This window comes from Bos grunniens, chromosome 8, assembly GCF_055505025.1.
Source record: "Bos grunniens cultivar Pamir isolate PY7600 chromosome 8, Bosgru_T2T1.0, whole genome shotgun sequence".
Classification (NCBI taxonomy): domain Eukaryota; kingdom Metazoa; phylum Chordata; class Mammalia; order Artiodactyla; family Bovidae; genus Bos; species Bos grunniens.
The window spans coordinates 21,435,128-21,461,826 of record NC_141172.1 but is presented as its reverse complement, the minus strand read 5'-3'; the positions used below and the strand labels follow the sequence as shown (position 1 = coordinate 21,461,826).

General features: G+C 43.9%; 1 protein-coding gene and 2 long non-coding RNA genes across 5 annotated transcripts; 1 reads left to right on the top strand and 2 right to left on the bottom strand.

Annotated features, from left to right (window-relative positions):
* Nucleotides 1-6,093: 6,093 nt before the first annotated feature.
* Nucleotides 6,094-8,910, bottom strand: LOC147366772 (interferon alpha-G). Its single transcript, XM_086414288.1, has one exon. The coding sequence runs from the start codon at nucleotides 7,438-7,440 to the stop codon at nucleotides 6,871-6,873; it is 570 nt and encodes a 189-aa protein (XP_086270414.1). The 5' UTR covers nucleotides 7,441-8,910; the 3' UTR covers nucleotides 6,094-6,870.
* A 522-nt stretch (nucleotides 8,911-9,432) lies between these two features.
* LOC147366770 (uncharacterized) lies at nucleotides 9,433-21,457 on the top strand. 3 transcript variants are annotated; one of them, XR_015169073.1, is made up of 5 exons: nucleotides 9,433-9,493; nucleotides 9,685-9,772; nucleotides 10,947-11,033; nucleotides 14,000-14,071; nucleotides 15,018-17,469. It is a non-coding gene; the product is annotated as an uncharacterized LOC147366770 (long non-coding RNA). The 3 variants fall into 3 exon arrangements; XR_015169072.1 differs by lacking the exons at nucleotides 9,433-9,493; nucleotides 15,018-17,469 and adding an exon at nucleotides 21,325-21,457 and having other exon boundaries at nucleotides 9,635-9,772; XR_015169071.1 differs by lacking the exon at nucleotides 9,433-9,493 and having other exon boundaries at nucleotides 9,635-9,772.
* On the bottom strand, nucleotides 10,485-11,375 carry LOC147366771 (uncharacterized). The gene is made up of 3 exons (XR_015169074.1): nucleotides 11,220-11,375; nucleotides 10,972-11,120; nucleotides 10,485-10,716 (listed from the first exon to the last, which is right to left on the bottom strand). It is a non-coding gene; the product is annotated as an uncharacterized LOC147366771 (long non-coding RNA).
* Nucleotides 21,458-26,699: the final 5,242 nt, after the last annotated feature.

The window sequence follows — 26,699 nt, the reverse complement described above, 5'->3', positions numbered from 1 at the left end:
TATGGACCTTTGTTGGCAAAGTAATGTCTCTGCTTTTTAATATGCTGTCTAGGTTGGTCATAGCTTTTCTTCCAAGAAGCAAACATTTTTTTAATTTCATGGTTACAATCACCATCTGCACCAAATGTATTAAAAGCCCAGCCCTTGTCTCTTCTATCAAACTTGTTTTTATTGTTTTTTGTCTTTCAAAGAGGCAAAGACATCATGATGGAATTTTAAGAACTTCCTTGGATTGCATTATCCCCAGGAACACCTAGTCCTGCTCTGTGATAACTTGCTGGGTCCTGAGAGAGTCAATTCCTAGGCAGGTTGATAAGAAGTCTAGGGTCCCCAAGGAGGAGAAAGGTGTCTGGGGCTCTCAAGGAGGAGGTAGGGGTCTGGAATTCTCAAGGAGGAAAGGACAAACTTTTTTCTATGTTCCTTAGTAAGGATTATATAACAATAATGGATCCTACTTGAGGACATGTTTCTCCTTCCTGAAAACCTTCTGACTAATCCTGTTATCTTAAAATGTATATTGTGGGAGTGGGTCTAGTAGGATCTTTACAACCTTGGGACATTCTTTTGATTTACTGTAATAACCAATTTAAAAAGTATATAACTCCCTTGCTAACACTAGCAAGGGGGGCACTCTCCGTACCCCTTTTGATATCTATGTCAGAAGCTTTCCCTGTCTCTTTTTCATACTGTAGTAAAACTTTGCTATACAAAAGTTCTTGAGTGATCAAGCCTGGTCCCTGGTCCTGAAGCTAAATCTTCTTCCTCGGAGATGATGAATCTGACATCATTCACTGTAAGCTCATTCCTAAGGAAGAAACAAGTCTGAAGCTGTGACGGGAGTGACTGTCGCCCCTTCCAGGACTCTGCAGGCTGCTGTGGTATGAATGTCACCCGTGCTGGGGACACAGCTGGTAGCCAGGCCCTTGTGCTCTGTCTCTGGGCTCTCAGCATCCACTTCAGTCTTCTCAGTCTCTGAAAAGGAATGTTCTGGAGAAACGCTTGCCTCAGTGCAGCTCATCTATGTGGTTCCATGTCCTGAGGACCTGCTGCTGCTCCACGAACACTTTAAACATCTCTGTTCTCCTTCCAAGTTCTCAAGCTTCCAAGTTCCAAGCTTCCAAGTTTTGGCTCCATGTTTCCTGCGCTTTGGGCTTTTTGAGCAAATGAGATTCCTGAACCAGGTGAGCTCCTCCTAGTGCAGTCAGCACAGGAAGAGCCCAGGTAGAGCCTCAGAGGAGCCCCTGGTGTCTCCACCATTGTTCACTGTGGGGCAGGGTTCCTTCTATTTTCTGTGTTTCTCTGAGAGGCTGGACAGTCTGGACCTGCGGTGATTGGCCGGCTGAGTGGGTGAAGTCATAGGAGAGTGTCTGACAAACCTAGAACTTTTACTCAGCTTCTGCTTTTAGTTGGTGGTTTGCAACCATAAGGGGAAATTGACAACTAGAAACCGTAACGGAGAAGGACACAGCTATATGAATGGAAAGGACGCCTTCATGCAGAGTGAATGAGGAGAGCATGCTGGGGATTTCTACACTGAGAGGAGTGAATGATTGTGATATTTGATTGAAACAATGAGATCAAGGATAGTGCAGAGAGGAAGGCAGAATTATACCATGTATCAGAATCAGCAGGTGTATGGTATATTATGTACGTAGTATACTTTAATCAATAACCTCAGATACACAGATGACACTAGCCTTATGGCAGAAAGCTAACAAGAACTAAAGATCCTCTTGATGAAAGTGAAAAAGGAGAGTGAAAAAGTTGGCTTAAAACTCAGCATTCAGAAAACTAAGATTATGACATACGGTCCCATTGCTTCCTGGCAAATAGATGGGGAAACAATGGAAACAGTGAGAGACTTTATTTCTGGGGGCTCCAAAATCACTGCAGATGTTGAGTGCAGCCATGAAATTAAAAGACACTTGCTCCTTGGAAGAAAAGCTATGACCAACCTAGACAGCATATTAAAAAGCAGAGACATTACTTTGCCAACAGAGGTCTGTCTAGTCAAAGCTATGCTTTTCCCAATAGTCATGTATGGATGTGAGAGTTGGACTATAAAAGCTGAGCACTGAAGAACTGATGCTTTTGAACTGGTGTTGGAGAAGACTCTTGAGAGTCCCTTGGACTGCAAGGAGATCCAACCAGTCCATCCTAAAGGAGATCAGTCCTGAATATTCATTGGAAGGACATGCTGAAGCTGAAACTCCAAAACGTTGGCCACCTGATGTGAAGAACTGACTTATTGGAAAAGACCCTGCTGCTGGGAAAGATTGAAAGCAGGAGGAGAAGGGAATGACAGAGGATGAGATGGTTAGATGGCATCACCGACTCGATGGACATGAGTGTGAGCAACCTCTGGGAGTTGGTGATGGACAGGGAAGCCTGGCGTGCTGCAATCCATGGGGCCGCAAAGAGTTGGAAACAACTGAGAGACTGAACTGAACTGAGTATACTTTATAATATGTTTTCATATGATGTATATGTATATTATTATGTATATAATTACATAATAATTGATGGAATACTTTCCCCCAATTCTTTTCTTAGATTTGTTTGCAGTTACAGAGAGATGGTAGGAGAGTTCATTATCGCCATTTAGATTTATATGTAAAAAAACAATAAAATAGGCACTACCTGTTTAGCCCTCACTCAGTGGGTGATACTCTGCTAAGTGTTCTTGAATGTTCTGGTTTATCTGGTACTCAAAACAACTCTAGAAACATTTTCACTTACTCTATATTTGAGGAGGCTGACGCTCAGGGAAGTTCAATGATTTCCTGTGATTACCTGTATGTCCTGACAGAGTCTAGACTCGATGCAGGATCTCATATAACATAGAAATCATTCTTTAACTTTCAGCCTGTGTGATTCTCAATCCTTTGCTTTCTTCTTTGATGCTTTGGGAAGATCATTTCTCCTGGGTAGCTCCCAAGTGCCCTGGTTGTCCCAACTCTGGGCCCTTTGTAGACTCTCCTTAACTTTCTCAGCCTTCAAAATGAAAGGTCCTTGCAAGCGTTAGGTCATCTTCTCCTTCTACACTCGTCTCCTAAGGCACAATATCACATAAGCTTCTACCAATGGGAAATCTGTCTTTAGGTGTTTCTTGGGCACTTTATAGACTACATCTGCTTTCTCTCCTTCTTGAGAGTTCTCAGCTAGATTCCCGTGAGAGAATCTCCTTTTGTCTAGCTATCATTGTAACAGGACGTTTAAATGAAATAATTAAGCATGATTACAGTTTTTAAATCTTTTTTTTCCAAACAGAAGTCTTCAGAAGAAGAGATTCTACGTTTGCTTTTTTCACCTCTGTATTATCAGAGCTATCATATATCTGATATAGAAATGTTGTATAGTCATTGAGTCGTGTCTGACTCTGTGACCCCATGGACTGTAGCCCACCAGGCTCCTCTGTCCATGGGGCTTTCCAGGCAAGAATGCTGGAGTGGGTCGCCATTTCATTCTCCAGGAGATCTTCCCAACCTAGGGATCCAACTCACATCTTCTGCATCTCTTGCATTAGCAGGAGGATTCTCTACCACTGAGCCACCAGAGAAGTAATATAGAAATATAAGGTTTTAAAATATAACCTACTAAAGAAGTGAATAATGAGTAGAAACTATCATCCATTTTTTAGTTTGTTTTGCAAATTTAGGCTATTTCTTTTTGTAAGAATAACAGCTCCAAGACGTCTCCTGAGGAAGAGCTTCATAAATTAAAAAGAAAATAATTCGAGAGATGATAAAGGTAAGCATCCTTTATTATATTTGAATATATTATAAAGTTGAACATGATATTATATGAATAAAAATTTTAAATACCATACATAATATGACAGATTAAGTGCAGGGATAAGTAGGTGAATACATTAGAGCCTTAGCACTTTAGTCACTGTTAATTGACTGCTGGTCTGATAATTTCTAAATATCTACTGTATCTGAGTCTAGTTCTGATATTTTCTCTGTCTCTTCAAACTGTGTTTCTCTCCTTTTAGTATAGTGAGTTTCTGTCATACATTGAATATGATGGACGGGATAAAGGAAAAGAAGTAAATGTAGGATAAGGAGTTACATTTATCTTGCAAGGAGTTTGGCTGCATTTACTTCTAGTCTTGTTTCTGTTTCTGCCTTGTTTTTTTTTTTTTTTTAATACCAGTCCCTCTGACTTATCCTTCTGCATTGGTCTTCTTGAAAATAGATTTATTAGACACATTTAACAAGTAACCACCAAAGGAGAAAGGTATATCTCTTGTTCACCATTCTTTTTTTTTTTTCTTGTTCACCATTCTATTGTTAGCACAGAGTTCATAATTAATCCAAAAAATTATTCACAATGAGTATTCTTAGATTTTTCCATCATAGCTCCCATCATAAGCTTCTATTCACCTTACATCAGAGCTGTAATAGAAGTTGTTAATAAGCATCATTAGCTGGTTGAGTACATTTCTGTTGAGCCTCTTGGATCATCATTGTCATCTCGCAGTGGAGCTGTAGTGTCTGTGATGCTAGGTAAAATCAGCCTCATGCTCTCCTGATTTCAGAGTCTATGTGATTTTACGTTCTTTTTCATTTCCTATTTTTCTGGGCAGGGGTTTTCTTGCTACTTCTGAATTACTTTCTGTATCACCTTGAGGTTAGTAGCCTAGTACGAAAGTAAAAATGGGAACATAAAGGGTCTGTACCATAATTTTCTGTAATGTTCAACACATCGATTTTCTTCTCCATTCAGCTTTCTTGGAAAGCCATCATTGTATCGGATACACTGAGGCAAAAAAAAAAACTAATGCAAATCTGACTTTGACGAGAGTAACAGACGTGAAGTGAATCCCCAGGTGAGTAAATGTCCATGGGACTTCGTTTGTTATAATCTTCTACCTACTCCAGTATGGTTCCTGCTGATTGATTCCACCACAACAGCTCTCAGTAAGGTCAGTTCCATCTATTTCCCATGTAGTGAATGGTTTCAACCATGGAGCAGCTTCTTGACATTCAGTTCAGTTCAGTTCAGTTGCTCAGTCATGTCCAACTCTTTGTGACCCCATGGTCTACAGGACGCCAGGCCTCCCTGTCCATCACCAACTCCCGGAGCCTACTCAAACTCATATCCATTGAGTCAATGATGCCATCCAACCATCTCATCCTCTGTCATCCCCTTCTCCTCCTGCCTTCAATCTTTCCCAGCATAAGGGACTTTCAACATCCAATTAATCAAAATAATGATACATTACCATTGTATGTGACTGAATCTCATGATTTAAAATAAATCCAATCTTGAACACTGATATGAGTTGTCTATATATCAAATCCATGAAATCCCTTCATAAGCAAAGTATTTCAAAAAGGGAAAACACTGCAGAGCAAAAAAAAGAAGAAAAGAAAAAAATCCACCTTCTACTTTAGGTCCCACCCTATCGTCTCCTCCAATTCAGACAGCAAATATCTGAAAGCCATGTTCTAGATATTATCATTACCTTCTCTTCTTCATCCTTTCGTCTTGTCCACTATGGTTTCTGCTGATTAATTCTACCAAGCAAGCTCTCACTAAAAGGTCAATGTCTCTCTTTTCCCAAGTAGGAGGCACTTTCCATCTACATGTTCATGAATGCATTGCCTCTTAAGTGGTTGCAGCCTTTGCATCTGTCTTCTCACCATTCTCTCTTGTCCTGTTAACTTACGGCTACTCTCTCTCTGCTTCCTTTGTGACATTCCCTCCTTTTTAAGGTTAAGGTCATGGAACTCAATTTAAGTCCTTTTCTCATTCTGTACTCTCCTCCCATTTGATCACTTCTTCTGTTCCATGCTTTACACTTCATCAATTGCCATCTCCAAATCCAATGGACATTTGCACTGAAATGTCTCTTTGTCTAGTGCTGTGCTGTGCTAACTCGCTTCAGTTGTGTCTGACTCTTTGAGACCCTATGGACTGTCATCCACCAGGCTCCTCTATCCATGGAATTCCCCAGGCAAGAATACTGGTGTGGGTTGCCATTTCCTTCTCCAGGGATCTTCCGGACCAAGGGATTGAACCCATGCCTCCTGTGGCTCCTGCATTGCAGGCAGAGTATTTACTGCTGAGCGGTGGGGGAAGCCCACTAGTCTAGTAGTTAACTTTTATTTTTATGTCCTCACATAGCTTGATCCACCTTCTACTGAGGGAATTCCATTTTTCTCCTTTTTGTTTTTGCATTCAACCTAACTGATATTTTTTACAACTAATTAATACTATTTTTAAAATAATTAACACATTATTACGAATTAACTGATTATTGTTTCTAGGTTATTTTCCTTAAAAAAAAAATCAGAATTACAAAAAAGACTGGACTAGTTATGTTCACCTCTATGTTCTGAAGGCAACAAATACCCTGGCTAAAGGACGTGTATTTTTACTTCTAACATGCAAGTTGTAAAAAAGGGTCAAGGAATTGTAAAATGTATTCTTGAATCAAGTTGCACATTCAGGTTTGGTGTTTCTTTTTTAAATAAACTGCAAATGAAGTTTTTATAGGAAGAATTTAATGAGTGAAGAAAAATAATAAACTGCATACAGAGTATATATATATTTTCTCTTAATGACAACATATATATACACAAATATATATGGACAAGAATAATTTAAATCTTTATAAATAAGTAAATAAATAAATGTCCAAGTAGATAAATAAATGGATACATCAGCTAGGGCATCTGTGAGGGACTAGTGCCTATAGAGTAGAACATGATATCCTTTAATATTCCTGAAATCATGTGACATATTGATTCAATTCAGTGCAGGATGACAGCAGAAATGAGAGTCCTTGACATGGCAGCACAGGAGGACGTGTGGTCTGTTGGTCCATGAGAATCATTTCCGTGTTGAACCAGGTGTGTGTCAGTCCTTTCTCCTGAATCTCTCCTGCAAGTTTGTTGAAGAAGAGAAGGCTCTCATGACTTCTGCTCTGACAACTTCCCAGGCACAAGGGCTGTGTCTCTTCTCTCGCAGATAGAGAGTGAGTCTGTGGAAGTATTTCCTCACAGCCAGGCTGGAGTCCTCCTTGAGCAGGGGAGCCCCTCGCAGCCCCTCCTCCTGCCTCAGACAGAATTGCAGGTCAGTGAGCTGCTGATCCAGTGCAGTGCGGAGCTTGTCCAGGAGGCTCTCATCCCACACGGCGGCTGAGCCCTCTGCGCTGAAGAGCTGGAAGGTGTGCTGGGTCACCTCGTGGAGCACAGAGATGGCTTGAGCCTTCTGCAACTGGCTGCCACCCAGCGCCTCCTGGGGGAATGCAAAGTCATTTCTGTCCTGCAGGCAGGAGGAAGGGGAGACCCTCCTCAGTTGTTGCAGGAGCATCAGGACCCTCCTGTTGGCCAGGCTGTGGGTGTGAGGCAGGTGGCAGCCCAGAGAGCAGATGGCGTTGCAGCTGAGCAGCAGCAGGGCCAGGAGGAAGGACCAGGCTGGGGCCATCTGGGACCTTGCAGATGCTTGTGGCCTGGTGAGGTGGGTGACTCTGTGAACCTGCTCTCTAGATTCTCTGAAGACCTTCCTTCAGGCCTGTGTCTTAAATAGGAGCCCATGGTTTCCATTTTCTGAAAGTTCCTTCTCACTTTCTACTTTTGTTTTTGCTTTTCATTTTGCACTCTCCAAATGGGTTCTGACAGCATTTCTCAACTGTTAATTTTTTTTTCATTATTGCCTCCCTTTCCTCCCATCCACAGTCTTTTGAGATATTTTTTCTAATTTGCCCACACTGTGAAGTTTTGATATCACAGATGTACTGTGGATCTATTTTATACTCCGTGTATATCCTTATACATAGAGAATGGAAGTACTCCACTTTCTCTTTGTATTGAATACATGGTTAAGTATGACATAGGGGACTTCCCTGGTGATCTAGTAAGACTCCAGGCTCCCAGTGCAGGGGGCCCAGATTTGATCCCTAGTCAGGAAACTAGATCCCACATGCTGCAGCTAACACCTGGCACAGCCTAATAAATTAATATTTTTCTTTTAAACAAAGAATGACATCGGCACTTCCCTGTTGGTCTAGTGGCTAAGAATCCACCTGCCAGTGCAAGGGACACAGGTTCGATCCATCATCCAGGAAGATTCCACATGCTGCAAGGCAACTAACCCCTAGAGCCACAACTCCTGAGTCCATAACTCCTGAGCTCTGGGGCCCATACTCTGCAAGAGGAGAAGCCACTGCAATGAGAAGCCCATGCACCACGCCTAGAGAGTAGCCCTGCCTTCTGTAACTATAGAAAGCCTGAGTGTGGCAAAGAAGGTCCAGCATAGCCAAAAATAAATAAACAATAATAATAAAAATAAAAAGATAGGCGTCCTGCAGCTTTATTTTGAGGCCACAGCCTCTCCATTTCCCCTTCTGACTGCAGGGAGAGGAAAGGAAGCAATTTGCTCTGGTACTCCAAGTGAAATTGCTGAAGGAATTATTCTAATTTGTTTGTGCTCCCTGTATTAGTCGACTCTGAGCATAGAGCATGTTATGGTAAATATTGCTGCATTGCAAGTTATCATAAAATTTAGTAGCTTAAAACATTTTCTGCACACAATACAATGTCCCGGTCACTATAGCTTTGAAATAACTTACTCCAAGATCAATCACCCTAAATAATAATTGTCTCAGCTCACAGATTCTGTAAGTCAGGGATTTATTTCCACAGGGCACAGAAGGAATGGCTTGTCCCTGTTTCACGATTTTTTAGGGCCTCAGATGCACAGATCACTGGGTAACTGGGGGTGACCTGGCAGTTGGTGGGCACTTTCACTTATAGATCTGATGCTAATAAGCCTCAGCTGGGACCTCAACTGGCCCTGGGCAGCGACGCACCTCTCCATGACCTCTCCTGTGGCCTGGTTTTCCTGTGAGCATGGTGTACTCAGTGTAGTTGTACTTTTTACATGGGGAACTTGAGCTCAAAAGTGAGTGGTCCAGTGAGCAAGCTATTATGACATAATCCATTGATTCTCAGGGAGGGGAATTTTGTCCCTGAGGGGATGTTGGCGATGTCTGGAGACATTTCCAGTCACTAAAACTGGTGATGAGGGCTGACACTGGCATCTAATGGATAGAGGTGAGGGATGCTGTTCAATGCCCTACAGTCCACACAGGATAGACAGCACAGCAAACAGTGATCTGCCCTCAATGTCTGCAGTGCCGAGGTTGATAAACCCTAACCTACCATTGGAAGTCATAGAATATGTTTCCAACAAATTACTCTGTAAACAGTGCACACGCTGTATGCTTAGGCAATTCAACCTGGATGTTCTCTTCTTTCTACATGCCCTGCTAGACAGGTCCCTGCAGACCTAGACCCCACTCACAGGAACATGAGTGCCCCACCCAGTTTGGGGGGGCGTTCTACTGTTTGGGCTAAAGCAGCTACACCTACTAGTTTACTAAAGAGTAATATCAGCCCTGGTGTTGGTCATTAACCTGAGGGGTTGTGAGGGATAGCTTGGCTCCTGGTTTCCTTGGTAACTGATGAGCCAACCTGAGGTCAGTTCCCGCTGGAAAGGATCATCTCAGTCCTCCCCAGGCACTGAGTAGCAAGGATGACTGGCCCATCCTGCCTGCCATTTGCTGTTCACAGTGGGGTGTTCTTTGAGGACCTTCTGCTAAGACCAGTAAGATCCCCCAGTCCAATAACCACTCATGTCTCTGCCACCAACTCTGGGCTCTTTCCTCAGTCTCCAGAGTGGGCAGCCCTAAGGCTTGAAGACGTGGGGGATGCCACTCAACCACTGGTGAGCCAGCCAAGACGCCAAGGAAACTCTGGTGAGTGCTGAGATGTAGGGAAATAAAAATGGGAAACAGACTGGAAGGGTGCTGGGGAGGGGTGCTAATCCCAAGGTGGCCCTCCACTAGCAAGGGGGACCCTGAGGCCACTGTCCACTGTGTTTGTCTTTCTAGATCCTTCTACTGCTGATATCCTCTTAACCTCAGGGTCTGTTTCCAGGTAAAAAGCAGCAGCCCTGAGCTCATGGTCTATCTGACTGGACAGGGAAGGCTGGTGAATGCAGGCAAAATGCAAGGACCTGGGTTTCCTATCAGATACTTTGGGAGTTAACCTGGTTGGGTAATCAAGCAGACCCCCAACCCCAACACCGCTAAAGTTAACAGCCACAAGCTGTAGGGATATTTAACTGAGGAGAGGGTATAAATTGGGCATGGCCAGTTCCCCAGAAAGGTTTTGTCCAGGCCTCTGGTGAAGGTAGTATACTAAGGATACCTTGGAGCTTTGGGGCATTGGAAGGGGGCAGAGCAATGATTCAGTGTGATGGAACAACAGCTCTCTGCCATCTGCAATGTCTTAGAAGCAGTGGAAGCCATAACTACAGGCTTCAATGAGGCATAGAGCAATGTGAAAAACCACTGATGGGGAATCCAGAACAGCTGTGTGGGATAAATGGGATTCCCAAAGTTCCCGGGCACTTTCCAGATCCTTGGGCTGCAACAGCACAGGAATGATATCATTTCCACAAGACTCTTGGGGAAGCAGTTTTTTATTCAAAGAGCATGTGCACAAAGGAGAAGGGGCAAGAAAAAGCCAGCTCCCTGAGTAGAGGGGGGCAAGTTGCATTTCTAATAAATGGGAGGGTTTGTCTCTGGTGACTGATAATGTCCAGAAATCATCACACTTCTTGGTTCAGTAGCAGGAGGCCCATGGTGGCTATCAGGAATGGCGAGTTTTGGTGTGGGGAAAGGAGTGTGTGAGAATTCTGAAAGAAAGCACAAAAACAGGCACGGTTAAAGGTTACAGTGGATGGACCTTCTTGCCTTGCAAACTATGTATACACTTTCGTGTAGCAGAGAGAAAGTTCTTTTATTTCTGGGAGACCACTGCCACCCAGGTACCCAGACTCAGGACCCCAGGACCCCAAAACATTGTCTTGTCTTTTTTCAAAATGGATATACTCTTGTCTTCCTATCTCACCATGGACATTGATAGCGACAAGGAATCCCAATTTACTCACCATGGAGCAACAAGGAATCCCACTTTACTGACCATGGATTTCAGGAATGGCTGATGAGGCTGGTAAGCACTGGTGTTTCTACTTTTCCTTACAACCATGCTGCTACAGGGCTCATTGGAAGGCTTATCACATGGCACCTGCTGTGGGGACTGGGGGTGGACAGACCGTGTGGTTCTGCAGCCAGGACAGAAAACACAGGCCTGGGTGGCATTATCTGAGAATGCTCTTAAGGCTTGTCTTTTGCTTACTGGTCAGGATCTCCCTGTACTGTCCTGCTGGATTTCCTCCCTGGCCTGAGGGCAGGGGATCAGCTGGAGCACCGGCGACAGGGGTGGCCTCTCTGCAAAGGGAGTCTGCTGGCTGGTGTGCAGCAGGACGCTGTGGGAAATCAGCCTGGCTAATGCAGCCACGTGGGGCCAATGAAGAGTCTTACCTTCTTCCTGTCCTGGGTGCGCAGAGCCTCGCTTACAATGACACTTCTTAGCTGCTTTCCCTTGTATTACATCTGTGGTATTTGGTTGCTGGGCTGACCCAGCAGCGTACTGACTGACCCTAAGGATGTCTAGGATGGGGCACCATTGTAAGGGTTGTGCAAGGTTATGTAGGGGCTCGGGATGCATGGTCATGCCCTCAAGATGGCTGTTCTCCTGCTCTTTCTCTATCCCCTGCTAGAACATTTCTGCTGCACTTACACCCCACTCACAGGAACCTGCTTGCCCCTGCCCCACCTAGTGGTTGTTCCAATGCTTAGGGAGAAGTAGCTCCACCTTCTAGTTCCTAAAAGGGAAATACCAATCCTCGTGATGGTCATGAACCTGAGGTGTTTAAGGGAGTGGAACCTGCTGTTGGTTTTCTTGGTAAATGATGAGCCAACATGAAGTCTGTTTCCCATAGAAATGCTAATCTCCATCTACCCCTGGGCACCAAGTAACAAGGATGCCTGGCCTTTCTTACCTGCTGTTTGCTGTTGACAGTTGGGTGTTCTTTGAGGACCTTTGGCTGTGCAGCATCCTCAGTCCAATAAACCACTGATGTCTCTGCCACCAACCTTGGGCTCCTTCCTCAGTTTACAGATTAGGCTACACTAAGGCTTGCAGGTATGCCAGGTACAGCTCAACCACAAGTGAACCAGCCAAGAAGCCCAAGAAGTTTTGAGTGCTGAGATGTAGGGAAATAAAAATGGGAAACAGACTGGGGTCGGGGGTAGGGAAAGTGGCGGGGAATGGGCAGGGGCACTAATCTCAAGGTGGCCTTCCGCTAGCATGAGGGACCCTGCGGCTGCTGTCCACCATGAGGCATGTCTTTCTCAATCCTTTTACTGGTGATACCCTGCTAACCTCAGTTTCTTTCCAGTTTAAAAGTAGCAGCCCTGTGCTCGAGGCCAATTTGTGTTGGGATGGCTGGTGAATGCAGGCAAAATGCAAGGGCTAGGGTGTCCTGTCAGATACTTAGGGAGTAATCGATTGTACCAGCAACCTACCACCCCTAAACAGAGCCACAGGCTTTGGGGATAACTGAAGACAGGCTTGTGAATTGGGTGTGACCAGTTCCCTTCAAGGGTTTCACTGGAACCTGTTGTGAACCCAACATATTAAGAATACCATGGAGCTTCTGGGCCCAGCTCTGGAAGAGGATGGAGCAAGGACGCAGTGTGATGAAACCACAGCTCTCTGCTGTCTAGTGTCTTAGAAGCAGTGGAAACCATAACCACAGGCTTCCATCAGTCATCAAGCAATGGCAAAAATCACTTCTGGGGAATCTAGAACAGCTGTGAGCAATAAACAGGACTGCTGTTGTTCCCAAGCCCTTTCTAGATGCTTGGGCAGCAAAATCATAGAAATGATACCACTTCCAGAAGACTCTTAGGCAAGCAAAGCTTTTTATTACAACAGAGAATTTGTGCCCAAGAGAGAAGGGGCAAAAAAAAAAAAAAAAGAAAAAGAAAAAAGAAAACCAAAGCAGGCTCCACGAGTAGAACAGTGAGTTGCCTGTTTAAGAAAAGAGACTGTCTCATGAGCTGATAAGGATGGTAAGTACTGGTTATTTCTACCTGACTTACAACCTTGCTGCTGGCAGGCTAATTGGAAGTCTTATGTGGCATCTGTTGTGGGGCCTGGGGGTGAACAGACTGTGTGGTACTGCAGGCCAAGGCAGGAAACACGGGCAGAGGCGACATTATCTGAGATGGTGTCAAGGTTGTCTTTTTCTTACTGGTCAGAACCTCCCTGTATTGTCCTTCTGGATTTTCTCCCTGACTGAGGGTGGGGAATCAGCTGGAGGACTGGGTGACCATGGTGGCCTCACTGCAAAATGACTGTTCTGGCTGGGTGTGCAGCAGGACTGGATGGGAAATCAGTCTGGCTAATGCAGCCACGTGGGGCCAGTGAAGACCCTTGCCTTCTTCCTGTCCTGGGCCTAGTTTACTGTGACACTTCTTAGCTGCTCTCCTTTGTATTAGTTGTTGTATTTAGTTGCAGGGCACCTCTACACACTAGACTGACCCCATGGACGTCTCTGAAGAGGGACACCAGGATAATGAGTTGTGCAGGTTATGTACAGAGTAGAATGTATGGTCAGGTTGCTGAAGATGGCTCTTCTCCATCCCCTGCTAGGCCTGTCCCTGCTACAGGTATACCCCACTCAAGGACCATGCTTGCCCCTGCCCTACCTAATGGTTGTTCTCGTGCTTAGGCCAAAAGGGCTCCACTGCTAGTTCATTAAGGAGAAATATCAGCCCTGGTGATGGACATTAACCTAAGGGGTTGGGAGGGACTGGCCCCAGCTGCTGGTTTCTTTAGTAACCAATGAACCAACCTCAGGTCAGTTTTGCCTAGTGAAATACTAGTCTGTATCTGCCCCCCCAACCCTGCACCCCCAACTAGAGTAGCAAAGATGACAGATCTGTCTTGTTTGCTGTTCCCAGCTGGATGTTCTTGGAAGACCTTTGGCTTCAGACATGTAAGATCTCTAGTTCAATAAACTGCTAATGTCTCTGCCACTTACTCTGGGCCCTTTCCTCAACCTCTAGGCTGGGCAACTCTAAAACTTGCAGGCCTGCCGGGTGCAGCTCAATCACTGGTGAGCCAGCAAAGAAGCTCTGGTGAGTGCTGAGATGTAGGGAAATAAAAATGGGAAACAGACTAGGGTGGGGTTTGGGGAGAAAGGGTGGGGTTGCTAATTTCAAAGTGGCCCTCCACTAGAGATCCTATGGCCGCTGTCTACTGTGAGGCATGTCTTTCTATATCCTTACATTGATGATATCCTGTTAACCTCAGAGTCTCTTTCCAGTTATAAAGTAGACATCCTGTGCTCCTGGTTGATCTGACTGCACGGGGATGGCTGGTGCATGCAGGCAAAACGCAATGACCTGGTTTCTTCCTTTATCAAACGCTTTAGGAGTTACTTGGTTGGGTAATTGATCGTACCCACCACCCCTAAACTATTAAAAGCTACCGGTTTTAGGGATATTAGCTGAGGACAGGCTTGTGGATTGGACCTCAGACTACTGTCTGATCTTTTTTCACAACGGTTGTACTCTCGTCATCCTATCTTACCATAGACATTGATAGTGACCAGGAAATCCCAGTGTACTGGCCAAGTTCTGGTGTTCCCACTTACCTTATAGCCCTGCTGCTGCAGGCTAGTTGTGGCACCAGCTGTGGGGACTGGGGGTGCACAGACCGTGTGGTACTGCAGCCAGGACAGAAAACACAGGCCTGAGTGGCATTATCTGAGAATGCTCTTAAGGCTTATCTTTTTCTTACTGGTCAGGACCTCTCTGTATTGTCCCGCTAGATTTCCTCCTTAGCTTGAGGGCAGGGAATCAGCTGGAGGACTGGGTGACAGTGGTGGTCTCTCTGCAAAGTGAATCTGCTGGCTGGTGTGCAGCAGGACGCAGAGGGAAATCAACCTGGCTAACGCAGCCATGTGGGGCCAATGAAGACTCTTGCCTTCTTCCTGTCCTGATTGCCAAGGGCCTTGCTTACTCTTGACACTTCTCAGCTGCTGTCCTTTGTATTTAATGCATTTATGATATTTGGTTGTAGACGCTGCTACATACTCTTGACACTGAAAAAAGCTGGCTTAAAACTCAACATTCAGAAAACTTGGATCATGGTATCTGCTCCTATCACTTCATGGCAAATAGATGGGGAAACAGTGACAAACTTTTATTTTTGGGGGCTCCAAAAATCACTGCAGATGGTGACTGCAGCCATGAAGTTAAAAGATGCTTGATCCTTGGAAGAAAAGTTATGACCAACCTAGACAGCATATTAAAAAGCAGATACATTACTTTGTCAACAAAGATCCATCTAGTCAAGGCTATGGTTTTTCCAATAGTCATGTATGGATGTGAAAGTTGGACTATAAAGAAAGCTGAGCACCAAACAATTGATGCTTTTGAACTGTGGTGTTGGAGAAGACTCTTGAGAGTCCCTTGGACTTCAAGGAGATCCAACCAGTCCATCCTGAAGGAAATCAGTCCTGAATAGTCATTGAAAGGACTGATGCTGAAGCTGAAACTCCAATACTTTGGCCACCTGATAAGAAGAGCTGACTCGCTGGAAAAGACCCTGATGCTGGGAAAGATTGAAGGTGGGAGGAAAAGGGGATGACAGAGGATGAAATGGTTGGATGGCATCACTGACTCAGTGGACATGAGTCTGAGGAAGCTCCGAGAGTTAGTGATGGACAGGGAAGCCTGGCGTGCTGCAGTCCATGGGGTCACAAAGAGTCGGACACGACTGAGCAACTGAACTGAACCGCTACATACTGAACTGACCCAGAGGATGTCTCGGAATATGGGCAGACCAGGATTGTAAGGGCTCTGCAGGTATGTAGGGAGGTGAGGTGTATGGTCAGGCCCTTCAAGATGACTTCTCTTGCTCTTCCTACATCTCCGACTAGACAGGTCCCTGAGGACTTACACTCCACTCACAGGAATGTGCTTGCCCTTACCTCACCTAGTGGCTGTTCTGATACTTAGGCCAAAAGGGCTCCCCATCTGCTAGTTCCTAAAAGGTAAATATTAGCCCTGGCGACGGCGGTAACTTGAGTTGTTTAAAGGAAGGGCCCCGTGCTGCTGGTTTCCTTAGTAACTGATGAGCCAATCTGATGGAAATTCTCAGAGTAATAGTATCTTCCTCCCTCAAATAGGTGAGATTGCCTGCATTCCACTGGGTATTGCTGCAGTATTTTGCTTAAGATTCGCTTTCCATTTAGCCATTGATCATTCTGTGTTTGTGCACATACAAGAATTGGTGGTCAGTAAGAGTTGAACACGATAGAAGCAACTGAGCAAGCAGGAGGTACAATGCAACAGAAGCATTCTCACATTTAAACAGTGAAGTGGATTCAATTTGGTGAGAAATGGCAAAGTTTCCAAGGAGCCTGTGGGATGGCAATTAGCATTGTTGGTATCCTTGGAAGATTAAATCTGTCAGTCTTTTGCTCTGTGGTTTTACAACTTATGCTCTTTGAAGTGGAGACTATGAAATCTTTTATCTTCTGAAAGTTTCAAAACCAGTGCTTTTGATGATATTCTTTCAAGGGACTTGGGTAAAGATGTGTTCACAATGCTGAACGTTTAATGTACAATCTATCTATACTGTGGCTATGAGAATGTTAAGGACACATCTAAACCTCCAGTCCTTTTTTCTTAACCTATTAGTTGAAGGAAATAGAGCTTTTCTCAAATTCTTCAGATTTTTTTTGCATAGTTAAAAATGTTACTAACACACATAAAATGTTGCTTATATGCATAAAATAGAAGAGGCCATGTTCCACCCTCACACCACCCCCCTCCCCAGAAAAAATTAGCACCAAATTTTCTTCTCTCTGACCACTCAGGGAACAGATGGGGCTGGAAGACTGCTAGTTCTGCACGCTCTCCTTTCCTGGTGGTGGTATGAAGCCCAGCAGCTACAGACCCCTAGAAACAGCTCTATAGTTAAACCAAGTCAGGGTTTCTTTCTTTTTTTTTTTTTTGCAGTGAGAGTCCTCTCTGTGAAGAAGTGTGAGGAGGCTCAGGAGGAAGAAGTGGGAAGGGGATCTGTCCAGGGTTTGAGTTTGGATGACATGATTCTAAGGAAGTCAGGGAGGAGGGTGTCAGTTCAGGGTCAAAATGTTTGAGCTCACATGAGCTATTTTTCTGGAAGTCCTAGGAACACAGTGGAGCTTAGGTAGTCCTTGCTGCTTTCTTACGATCACTCTAAAGCTGAGAGGGTTGTGTTGTTTGCCACATTTCTTTAGAAATGTTAGGAAGATCACCTTTTGTCCCCCAATGCAAAGGGATTAAAGAGAAACCTGTTTCTGTTTTTCCCTGGAAAATGTAATAGATAGATAAGGAAGGCAGTGTATGAAAACCCACTCACTATATGAAGCTTTGCATCTGGTTTGGGAATCAGGATGTTTCTCTGTTGTACCAAAGTGGCTCAGATCCTTCAAGATGATTAGAAATGTATGGGACAAACATAATAAATCTATGATGTGAGAGAACAGTGTTTCTCAGCATTATATTCTTGGTATTAATAAAAGCAGTTTTTATAAGTCAGCTTGAGTAGAAGAGAACTGTGGACAGTGTAGTAGAGATAAGGTCTGGGGTGTAGTCATTCCTCAGGGATGGATGAAGGCTACTCCTAAGAGTTAAACGGGAGTAGTGTGGAGATTTTTCTTTTGACCCTGCTCTTCTGAAAGACAGAAGTCGGATGGTGAAACAGTAAGATTGCTGCTGTCGTTTAGTCACTAAGTCATGTCCAACTCTTTTGTGACCCTGGGGACTATAGCTTGCCAGGCTCCTCTGTCTATGGGGTTTCCTAGGCAAAGAATACTGGAGTGGGTTGCCATTTCTTTCTCCAGGGGTCTTTTCAACCCAGGAATTGAACCTGCATCTCTTACTTCACAGGCAGATTCTTTCTCGCTGAGCCACCAGGGAAGCCCTAGTAAAGGATACTAGAGGAAAACTAATCACTTTTGGCAGGGATGGTGCATAGGAGTAGCAGGTTGTGCATTTTTCTTGTGCCTGATACCACCACCTTCTGCAGTCATCTGCACATCTCTCCAAACAGAATGGTTTTGGTCTAGCAACATCTGTGAAGTATTAACTACCCCAGGGAAGTGAGATTATGGACAGAAGAATGGTCAGTTTTACTGACTTTTAAAAAGAAAACATCCAGCTGGTGACTTGTTTGTAGTTCAAGACTGGTTAGTGCAGTAATGCCCTGAAGGAAATAGCAAGCCACTCCAGTATTCTTGCCTGGGAAATCCCATGGACAGAGAAGCATGCTGGGCTACAGTCCATGGGGGTCACAAAAGAGTCAGACATGACTTAGCGACTAAACAACAGTAAGATGATTCTAGCTCTGTCACTGTCCTGAACAAGTCCCCTTACTGCTAACACCTCTGCACAGGACCAAGGCATCAGCAGACTTATGTCATTCTCAAAAGTTACAATCCTGATTGCTGCTTAGGTCTTGATAGGGATTCTCTATGGTGTCCCAGTAGATACTCCAAACAGGCAGGTTGTCTACTGGGAGCTCTGACCAGATGCAAGTGCCCAGGAGGATATGTAAAAACACATTTCTGGAACTCAGTTTGGGGGCCAAGAGGAGACACTTCTCAGCTCAGTTTACACATAAAGAAGCTGTTGCACATGGCTGGTAAGAGATTGTACTACGAGGTAAGTGGTGAGGGTGAATGAGAAGTGCAGATACCAATACCGGAGAAGTAAACTAAGTGGACAATTTAAGTGGAATCCATAACCCTCTCCCCTTACAGGTAAAGTAGGAAAAGTTGAGGGCACAGGTTATTTCACTAATGGAAAGTCAGCTTGGAAGGTCAGAAAACCCTTTTTTCCCATTCTCCGAGTGCAAGTGATACCTTTGAGCATACATGGAAGGTTTGTGAACAGTGTTATCAGGAGAAGGATGGAGAGCTCAATAACCAAACACTCTGCTTAGTATGAAGAAATGTGTTTTATTGATCACTAATCCCTGACTGGAATGTGTTGGCTTCTAAGTGATAAACAGTCCTTCTCAATAAAAGTTCAGTCAGTAGAAATTAGACCTGTCCCTCACTCACACATATAGAGTCTGCTGATAGGCTGTTGGGTGAAATGAGGCAAAGAATGAGAAACTACCACTATAGTCAGAGCCTTCTGGAAGACGGACTAGTAAAGAGCTAGAAATACTACATGAACTTAAAACTGAGAAGGGCCTGTATATACAGTGAAACAACTGAGCTCAGGTAACAGACTTTAACTGCCACCAGCAGCTTTATATTCATCTTGTTCTAATACTGTATTAAATAGAACAGGAGGACAAGCTTGTATCTCACAAAGATCTATGAGCTAAGTGCATTCTTGACAGCCTTCAGGAGGCACAATTAAGAGGTCACTTGAGGGAGAGAATGCTCAGTACTAGAACATTTTGCTCTGAGACAATGTTTTGGAGACAAATGAAATGGATAGTTCCCTGCGTGTATGCTAAGTCACTTCAGTCATTCAGTCATGTCCGACTCTGTGAACCCATGGACTGCAGCATGCCAGGCTTCCCTGTCCATCACCAATTCCCGGAGCCTACTCAAACTCATGTCCATTGAGTCAGTGATGCCATGCCAACCATCCTCTGTCGTCCCCCTTTTCCTCCCACCTTCAATCTTTCCCTGCACCAGGGTCTTTTCCAATGAGTCAGTTCTTTGCATCAGGTGGCCAAAGTATTGGAGTTTCAGCTTCAGAATCAGTCCCTCCAATGAATATTCAGAACTGACTTCCTTTAGGATGGACTGGTTGGATCTCCTTGCAGTCCAAGGGACTCTCAAGAGTCTTGTCCAACACCGCAGTTCAAAAGCATCAATTCTTTGGTGCTCAGCTTTCTTTATAGTCCAATTCTCACATTCATAAATAACTACTGGAAAAACCACAGCTTTGACCATACAGACCTTTGTTGGCAAAGTAATGCCTCTGCTTTTTAATATGCTGTCTAGGTTGGTCATGGCTTTTCTTCCAAGGAGCAAGTGTCTTTTAATTTCATGGCTGCAGTCACCATCTGCAGTGATTTTGGAGCCCCCCAAAATAAAGTCTGTCACTGTTTCCGCATCTCTTTGCCATGAAGTGATGGAACCAGATGCCATGATCTTAGTTTCTGAATGTTGACTTTTAAGCCAACTTTTTCACTCCCCTCTTTCATCAAGAGGCTCTTTGGTTCCTTTTCACTTTCTGCCATAAGGGTGGTGTCATCTGCATATCTGAGGTTATTGATATTTCTCCTGGCAATCTTGATTCCAGCTTGTGCTTCATCCAGCCCAGCATTTCACATGATGTACTCTGCATAGTTTAAATAAGCAGAGTGACAATACACAGGCTTGATGTACTGCTTTCCCAATTTGGAACCAGTCTGTTGTTCCATGTCCAACTCTTTGGGACCCTATGGACTGTAGCCCGCCAGACTCCTCTGTCCATGGGATTCCCTAGGCAAGAGTTTTGGAGTGAACTGACACACCCTCCTCCAGGGAATCTTCCTGACCCAGGAAGATCAAACACTCCTCTCCTGCATTGACAGGTGAGTTCTTTACCACTAGCGCCACCTGGGAAGTGGGTAGTTCCCTAGCCAAAAAATAGGCTTTCTTGGAGCCCAGCTGCTGCTGCTAAGTCGCTTCAGTCGTGTCCAACTCCATGCGACCCCGTGGACAGCAGCCCACCAGGCTCCGCAGTCCCTGGGATTCTCCAGGCAAGAATACTGGAGTGGGTTGCCATTTCCTTCTCCAATGCACGAAAGTGAAAAGTGAAAGTGAAAGTGAAAGTGAAGTCGCTCAGTCGTGTTCTACTCTTAGCGACCCCGTGGACTCCAGCCTACCAGGCTCCTCCATCCATGGGATTCTCCAGGCAAGAGTACTGGAGTGGGGTGCCACTGCCTTCTCCCTTGGAGCCCAGGGATGGTACTAAAAAGAATTTGGATCAGTTGGTCCAGAAGCCACTCTCTATCACACATGAGTTCTTATGTACATGTTGCTGTCTGGGCTGGATGAAAGCTTTGTGGCTAGAGCAGTGACCTGATCCTAGCATCTGCATGGGCAAAGCAATATAAAAAGCCCTTATGATAGTATAAGTTTACCAAGTTTACTTATACCTGGATATTTGCACATTAAATCCTTTCTGCAATTAAAAGATTTACTCTTAGTGTGATACTTTATAAGCTGAAGCTTCATTAAAAAAAAAAAAAAAAAAGCCACATAGTAATGGGTGTGAATACTCAAAATCCAGATGATATGTTTCAGAATTGTATCAAACTCAAGTTATATGAATTTATCAATAAGATAAAAGCCAAGGCAATTTAAATCTGTGTTTTTGTGCTACAGCCAAGAAGGTGGAGTAGACAGACCTTGTCTTATGAGCATGCCAAAATCAGCTACCTGCAGAACAACCTGGTCAATGAAAAAGACCAGAACCAACCAGAAGAGATCTTCTACAACTAAAGACATAAAAAAGAAACTACAGTGTGACTGGGAAGGAGGGGCAGACTTGGATATAGTCATGTTCCATACCGCCCCTCCTGGGATGGGAGACCCACAAACTGGTACAGTTCTATTGCAGAGGTTCTCTCATAGGAGTAAGTTTTGAGCCCTACGTTGGGCTCCTCAGCCTGAGGGTCCTGCACCAAGAAGTTGAGTCCCCAGAGCATTTGGCTTTGAAGGTCAGTGGGGCTTATTTCTCCCAGTCCTTTGGGACTCACAAAATTGACTCCCCTTTTAAAGGGCACACAATCTCTCTGCAATGAGGCCCCGGGTAAACGCAGAAAATTGACAGGACCTTGGGCCAGACCTACCTGTTGGTCTTAGGGAGTCTCTCAGAGAGGTAGTGGAGTGGGTGGCTGCAGCTGACCCTGGGGACACAGGCATCAGCAGCAGCCATACTTGGGAGTTCCTTCTACCACATGGACACTGGATGGGCAGGCACTGTTGTGGGATCCTCTCTCTAGCTCATCAGTGCCAAGACCTGGCCCCACCCAACAGCTGTTAGGGGCCAGTGCTGGGATACCTCAGGCCATACAACTTACTAGGTAGGATTACAGTGGACAGGTTGTATAAGGGGCGGTGGGGGAGAGGGGTACCAGACCTCAGACTCAAAACCACAATCTTGCAGCCAGTGGACCCAGCCTACCCACAGCTAGCCACACCATGCCCTGGGACAAGCTGGGCCCTGGCCCTGCCCACCAGCATGTCAAAACAAGCTTAGGGACACCGCATACCCAACTGTGTCAGGAACCACACCCCCATCCCCCATGACACCAGCTCTGGGATCTCTGGGCCCTGTAGCCTGACTCCAGGATCTGGCTTTGCCTGCCAGTAGTCTGGAACTAATTTGAGGACCTACCCTGAGACCTGGCATGAAGCCCATCACCAGTGGGCAGGCAACAGCCCCAGTCTTCTGGACCTTGGCTCCACTTACCAGTGAGCCAGCACTAGCCCTGCAGCCCCTGGGGTCCTGAAAAGAGACAAGGCCCCATCAACTAGCAGCTGGCAGCCTGTGAACCAGGCAAGGCATGGCAACCAACCATAATAGGAGCTAACTAAGCTTACCAGACTCCCCACATAGCCCGCCTGCCAGAATCAAGGACCCACACCACCCTTGTGGGGGGTGGAGGGGAATGCCTAGAGCATATAGCATAGGAAATGAGAGGGGACTGCACTGCTAGAATGCATAAGATGTCTCCTAGAGAAGGCCACTTCTGCAAGGAACAGACAAAATGAGAAATATGTTCCAGACGAAGGAAGAATGAAGTAGATATACAGCTTAACCAAGGAGAGTTCAGGGTAATGATGGTAAAGATGATCAAAGAATTTGGGAGAAGAATGAATGCACAGAGAAGTTAGAAATTTTTTAACAGTAAGAATAAATATAAAGAACATAATAACTGAAATGGAAAATATACATGAAGGAATCAAAAACAGACCAAGTGACACAGAGAAATGAACCAGTGAGCTGGAGACCTCTAGGACTACAATAAGCACACTAATTATTTGCATTTTACGGGTCCCAGAATGAGGAGAGGGGAAAAAGGAGCTGAGAACATATTTGAAGACTTCCTAATTGAAAACTTCCCTAACCTGGGGATGGAAACAGTCATGTAAGTTCAGGAAGCAGAGTCCCAGAGAGGATTAACACCAAGACATTGTAATTTAAATGAGAAAAATTAAAGAGAATATTAACAGCAGCAAGAGAAAAACAATAAACATACAAGGGAATCCCCTAAGACTGTCAGGTAATTTTTCAGCAGAAATTCTGCAGGCCAGAAGGGAGTGGCACAATATATTTAAAGTGATGAAAGGGAACAAGCTCCAACCAAGAATACACAGCAAGGCTCTCCTTCAGATTTGGTGAAGCATCATGGATGAGCAAAAGCTGAAAGAATACAGCACCACCAAACCAGCTTTACGAACAATAAAGAAACTTTTCTATGCCAAAAAAAACACAATAAATGCCACAACTAGAAACAAAATTATGCAATGAAAAAGCTCACTAGTAAAGGCAAGCATGCAGTAAATGTAGAAAATCATCCAAGCACAAAGCTAGTAGGAATGTTAAAAGACAAAGGTAGTCAAATCATCTATATCTACAAATAAGCAGTTAAGGGATACACAAAATAACTATATAAAACATACCAAAAACAGTAACTGAGAGGAGGAAAGTACAATGCATTTGAAATAGAGACCAGCAACTCAAAATAATCATGTATGTATATAATATATAGATTGCTATATAAAAGAGTCATGTCTGACTCTTTGGGATCCCATGAACTGTAGCCCACCAGGCTCCTCTGTCCATGGGATTCTCCAGGCAAGAATACTGGAGGGGGTTGCCATTTCCTCCTCCAGGGGGTCTTTCTGACCCAGGGATCAAACCTGGGTCTCTTGTGTCTCTGGCCTTGGCAGGCAGGCTTTTTACTGCTGAGTCACCTGGGGACTGCTATAATATATAAATTGCTATATACAAACCTCATGGGAACCACAAAATTAAACATCCATAATGCACACACAAAACGGAAAACCAAACAACATTTAAGATCATCAAATCATGAAAACAAAAGGGAAAAAAAGACATACAAAACTCCCCAACAATTAACAAAATGGCAATAAGGATATCATGTTGATAATAATCTTAAATGCAAATGGACTAAATGCTCCAATCAAAAGACATACAGTGGCTGAATGGACACAATAAGACCTGTACATATATGCTGCCTATAAGAGACTTCATTCAGATCTACAGACACACAGTCAAAGTGGGGGGATGGATAAAGTTATTCCATGCAAGTGGAAGTCAGAAGAAAGCTAGAGTAGCAATACTTATTAGACAAAATGAGACTAGAGGTCAACTGCAAAAAAGCAGAAACACACAAACAAAGCTTGTGGAAGCTAAACAAGACACTCTAAACAACCAGTGGATTATTGAAGAAATCAAAGAGGAAATTTAAAAAATATATATTTAAAGGTAAATGAAAATGAAAACATGATACTCCAAAACCTATGAGATAAAGTAAAAGCAGTTTTAACAGGGAAATTTACAGCAATACAAACTTACCTCAGGAAACAGAAAAATCTTAACAACCTAACTTTACACCTAACGGAACTAGAGGAAGAACAAAAACCCAATGTTAGTAGAAGCAAAAGATCAGAGTAGAAATAAAGACTAAAAAACAAAGGAAAGACCAATGAAACTGAGTTGGTTCTTTGAATAAACAAGACTGAAAAACTTTAGCCAGCCTCATTAAGAAAAAGGGGGGGGTGGCGCGGCGGTTAAATCAATAAACTGAGAAATGAAAAACGAGATGTTACAACCCAGAGCACAGAAATACAAAGGATCTTAAGAGACAGCTACAAACTATATGCCAGTAAAATGGACAACCTAGAAGAAATGCTAGAAGAAATGGACAAATTTTTATAAGAGTACCATATCCCAGGACCAAATCAGGGAGAAAGAGAAAATATGAACGGACCAATTACCAGTAGTGAAATTAAGCTAATAATTTTAAAAATTCACAACAAACAAAAGTCCAGGACCAGGTGGCTTCACAGGTGAACTCTACCAAACATCTGAAGAGTTAACACCTATCCTTCTCAAACTATTCTCAAAAATTTCAGAGGAACATTTCCATATTCATTCTATGGAGCCAGCATTACCCTGATACCAAAACCAAAGAAAGACACCACAGAAAAATAAAATTACAGGCCAGTATTACTGATGAACATAGTTGCAAAAATATTCAAAAAATACTAGCAAACTGAATCCAATACAGTAAAAGGATCATTCACCATGATCAAGTAGGATTTTATCTCAGAGATGCAAGGACTTTCCGATACCCACAAATCAATGTGATATACCACATTAAAAAAACTGAAGAATTAAAACCATATGATCATCTTAGTAGAGATAGTAAAATCTTTTGACAAAATTCACATCCATTTATGAAAAAAAAAAAAAAAAAAACTCTCCAGAAAATGCACATAGAGGGAACATAAGATAATACAAGCCATATATGCCAAACTGACGCCTAACATCATACTCAATGGTGAGAAGCTAAAAGAATTTCCTCTAAGATCAGAAGAAACAAAACAAGGATGCCCACTCTTACTGTTTTTATTTAACAGTCTTGGAAGTCCTAGCCACAGCAAAAGAAAAAGAAATAAAAGGAACCTGAATTGGAAAAGAATTGAAATTGTCACTGTTGGCAGATGACACAATACTATTCATAGATCCTAAAGATGCCACCGAAAACTATTAGAGCTAATCAATGTATTTGGTAAAGCTGCAGGATACAAAATTAATACACAGAAACCTCTTGCATTTCTGTATACTAACAATGAACTATCAGAACAACAAACTTAGGGAACAATCCCATTTACCATATCAAAACAAATAAAATACCTAGGAATAAACTTATCTATGCAGAGTACATCATGAGAAACGCTGGGCTGGAAGAAGCACAAACTGAAATCAAGATTGCCGGGAGAAAGATCAATAACCTCAGATATGCAGATGACACCACTCTTATGGCAGAAAGTGAAGAGGAACTAAAAAGCCTCTTGATGAAGGTGAAAGAGGAGAGTGAAAAAGTTGGCTTAAAACTCAACATTCAGAAAACGAAGATCATGGCATCTGGTCCCATCACTTCATGGGAAATAGATGGGGAAACAGTGGAAACAGTGTCAGACTTTTTTTGGGGGGGCTCCAAAATCAGTGCAGATGGTGACTGCAGCCATGAAATTAAAAGACACTTGTTCCTTGGAAGAAAAGTTATGACAAACCTAGACAGCATATTGAAAAGCAGAGACATTGCTTTGCCAACAAAGGTCCATCTAGTCAAGGCTATGGTTTTTCCTGTGGTCATGTATGGATGTGAGAGTTGGACTGTGAAGAAAGCTGAGTGCCAAAGAATTGATGCTTTTGAGCTGTGGTGTTGGAGAAGACTCTTGAGAGTCCCTTGAACTGCAAGGAGATCCAACCAGTCCATTCTGAAGGATATGAGCCCTGGGATTTCTTTGGAGGGAATGATGCTAAAGCTGAAACTCCAGTAGTTTGGCCACCTCATGCGAAGAGTTGACTCATTGGAAAAGACTCTGATGCTGGGAGGGATTGGGGGCAGGAGGAGAAGGGGACGACAGAGGATGAGATGGCTGGATGGAATCACTGACTCGATGGACGTGAGTCTGAGTGAACTCCGGGAGTTGGTGAT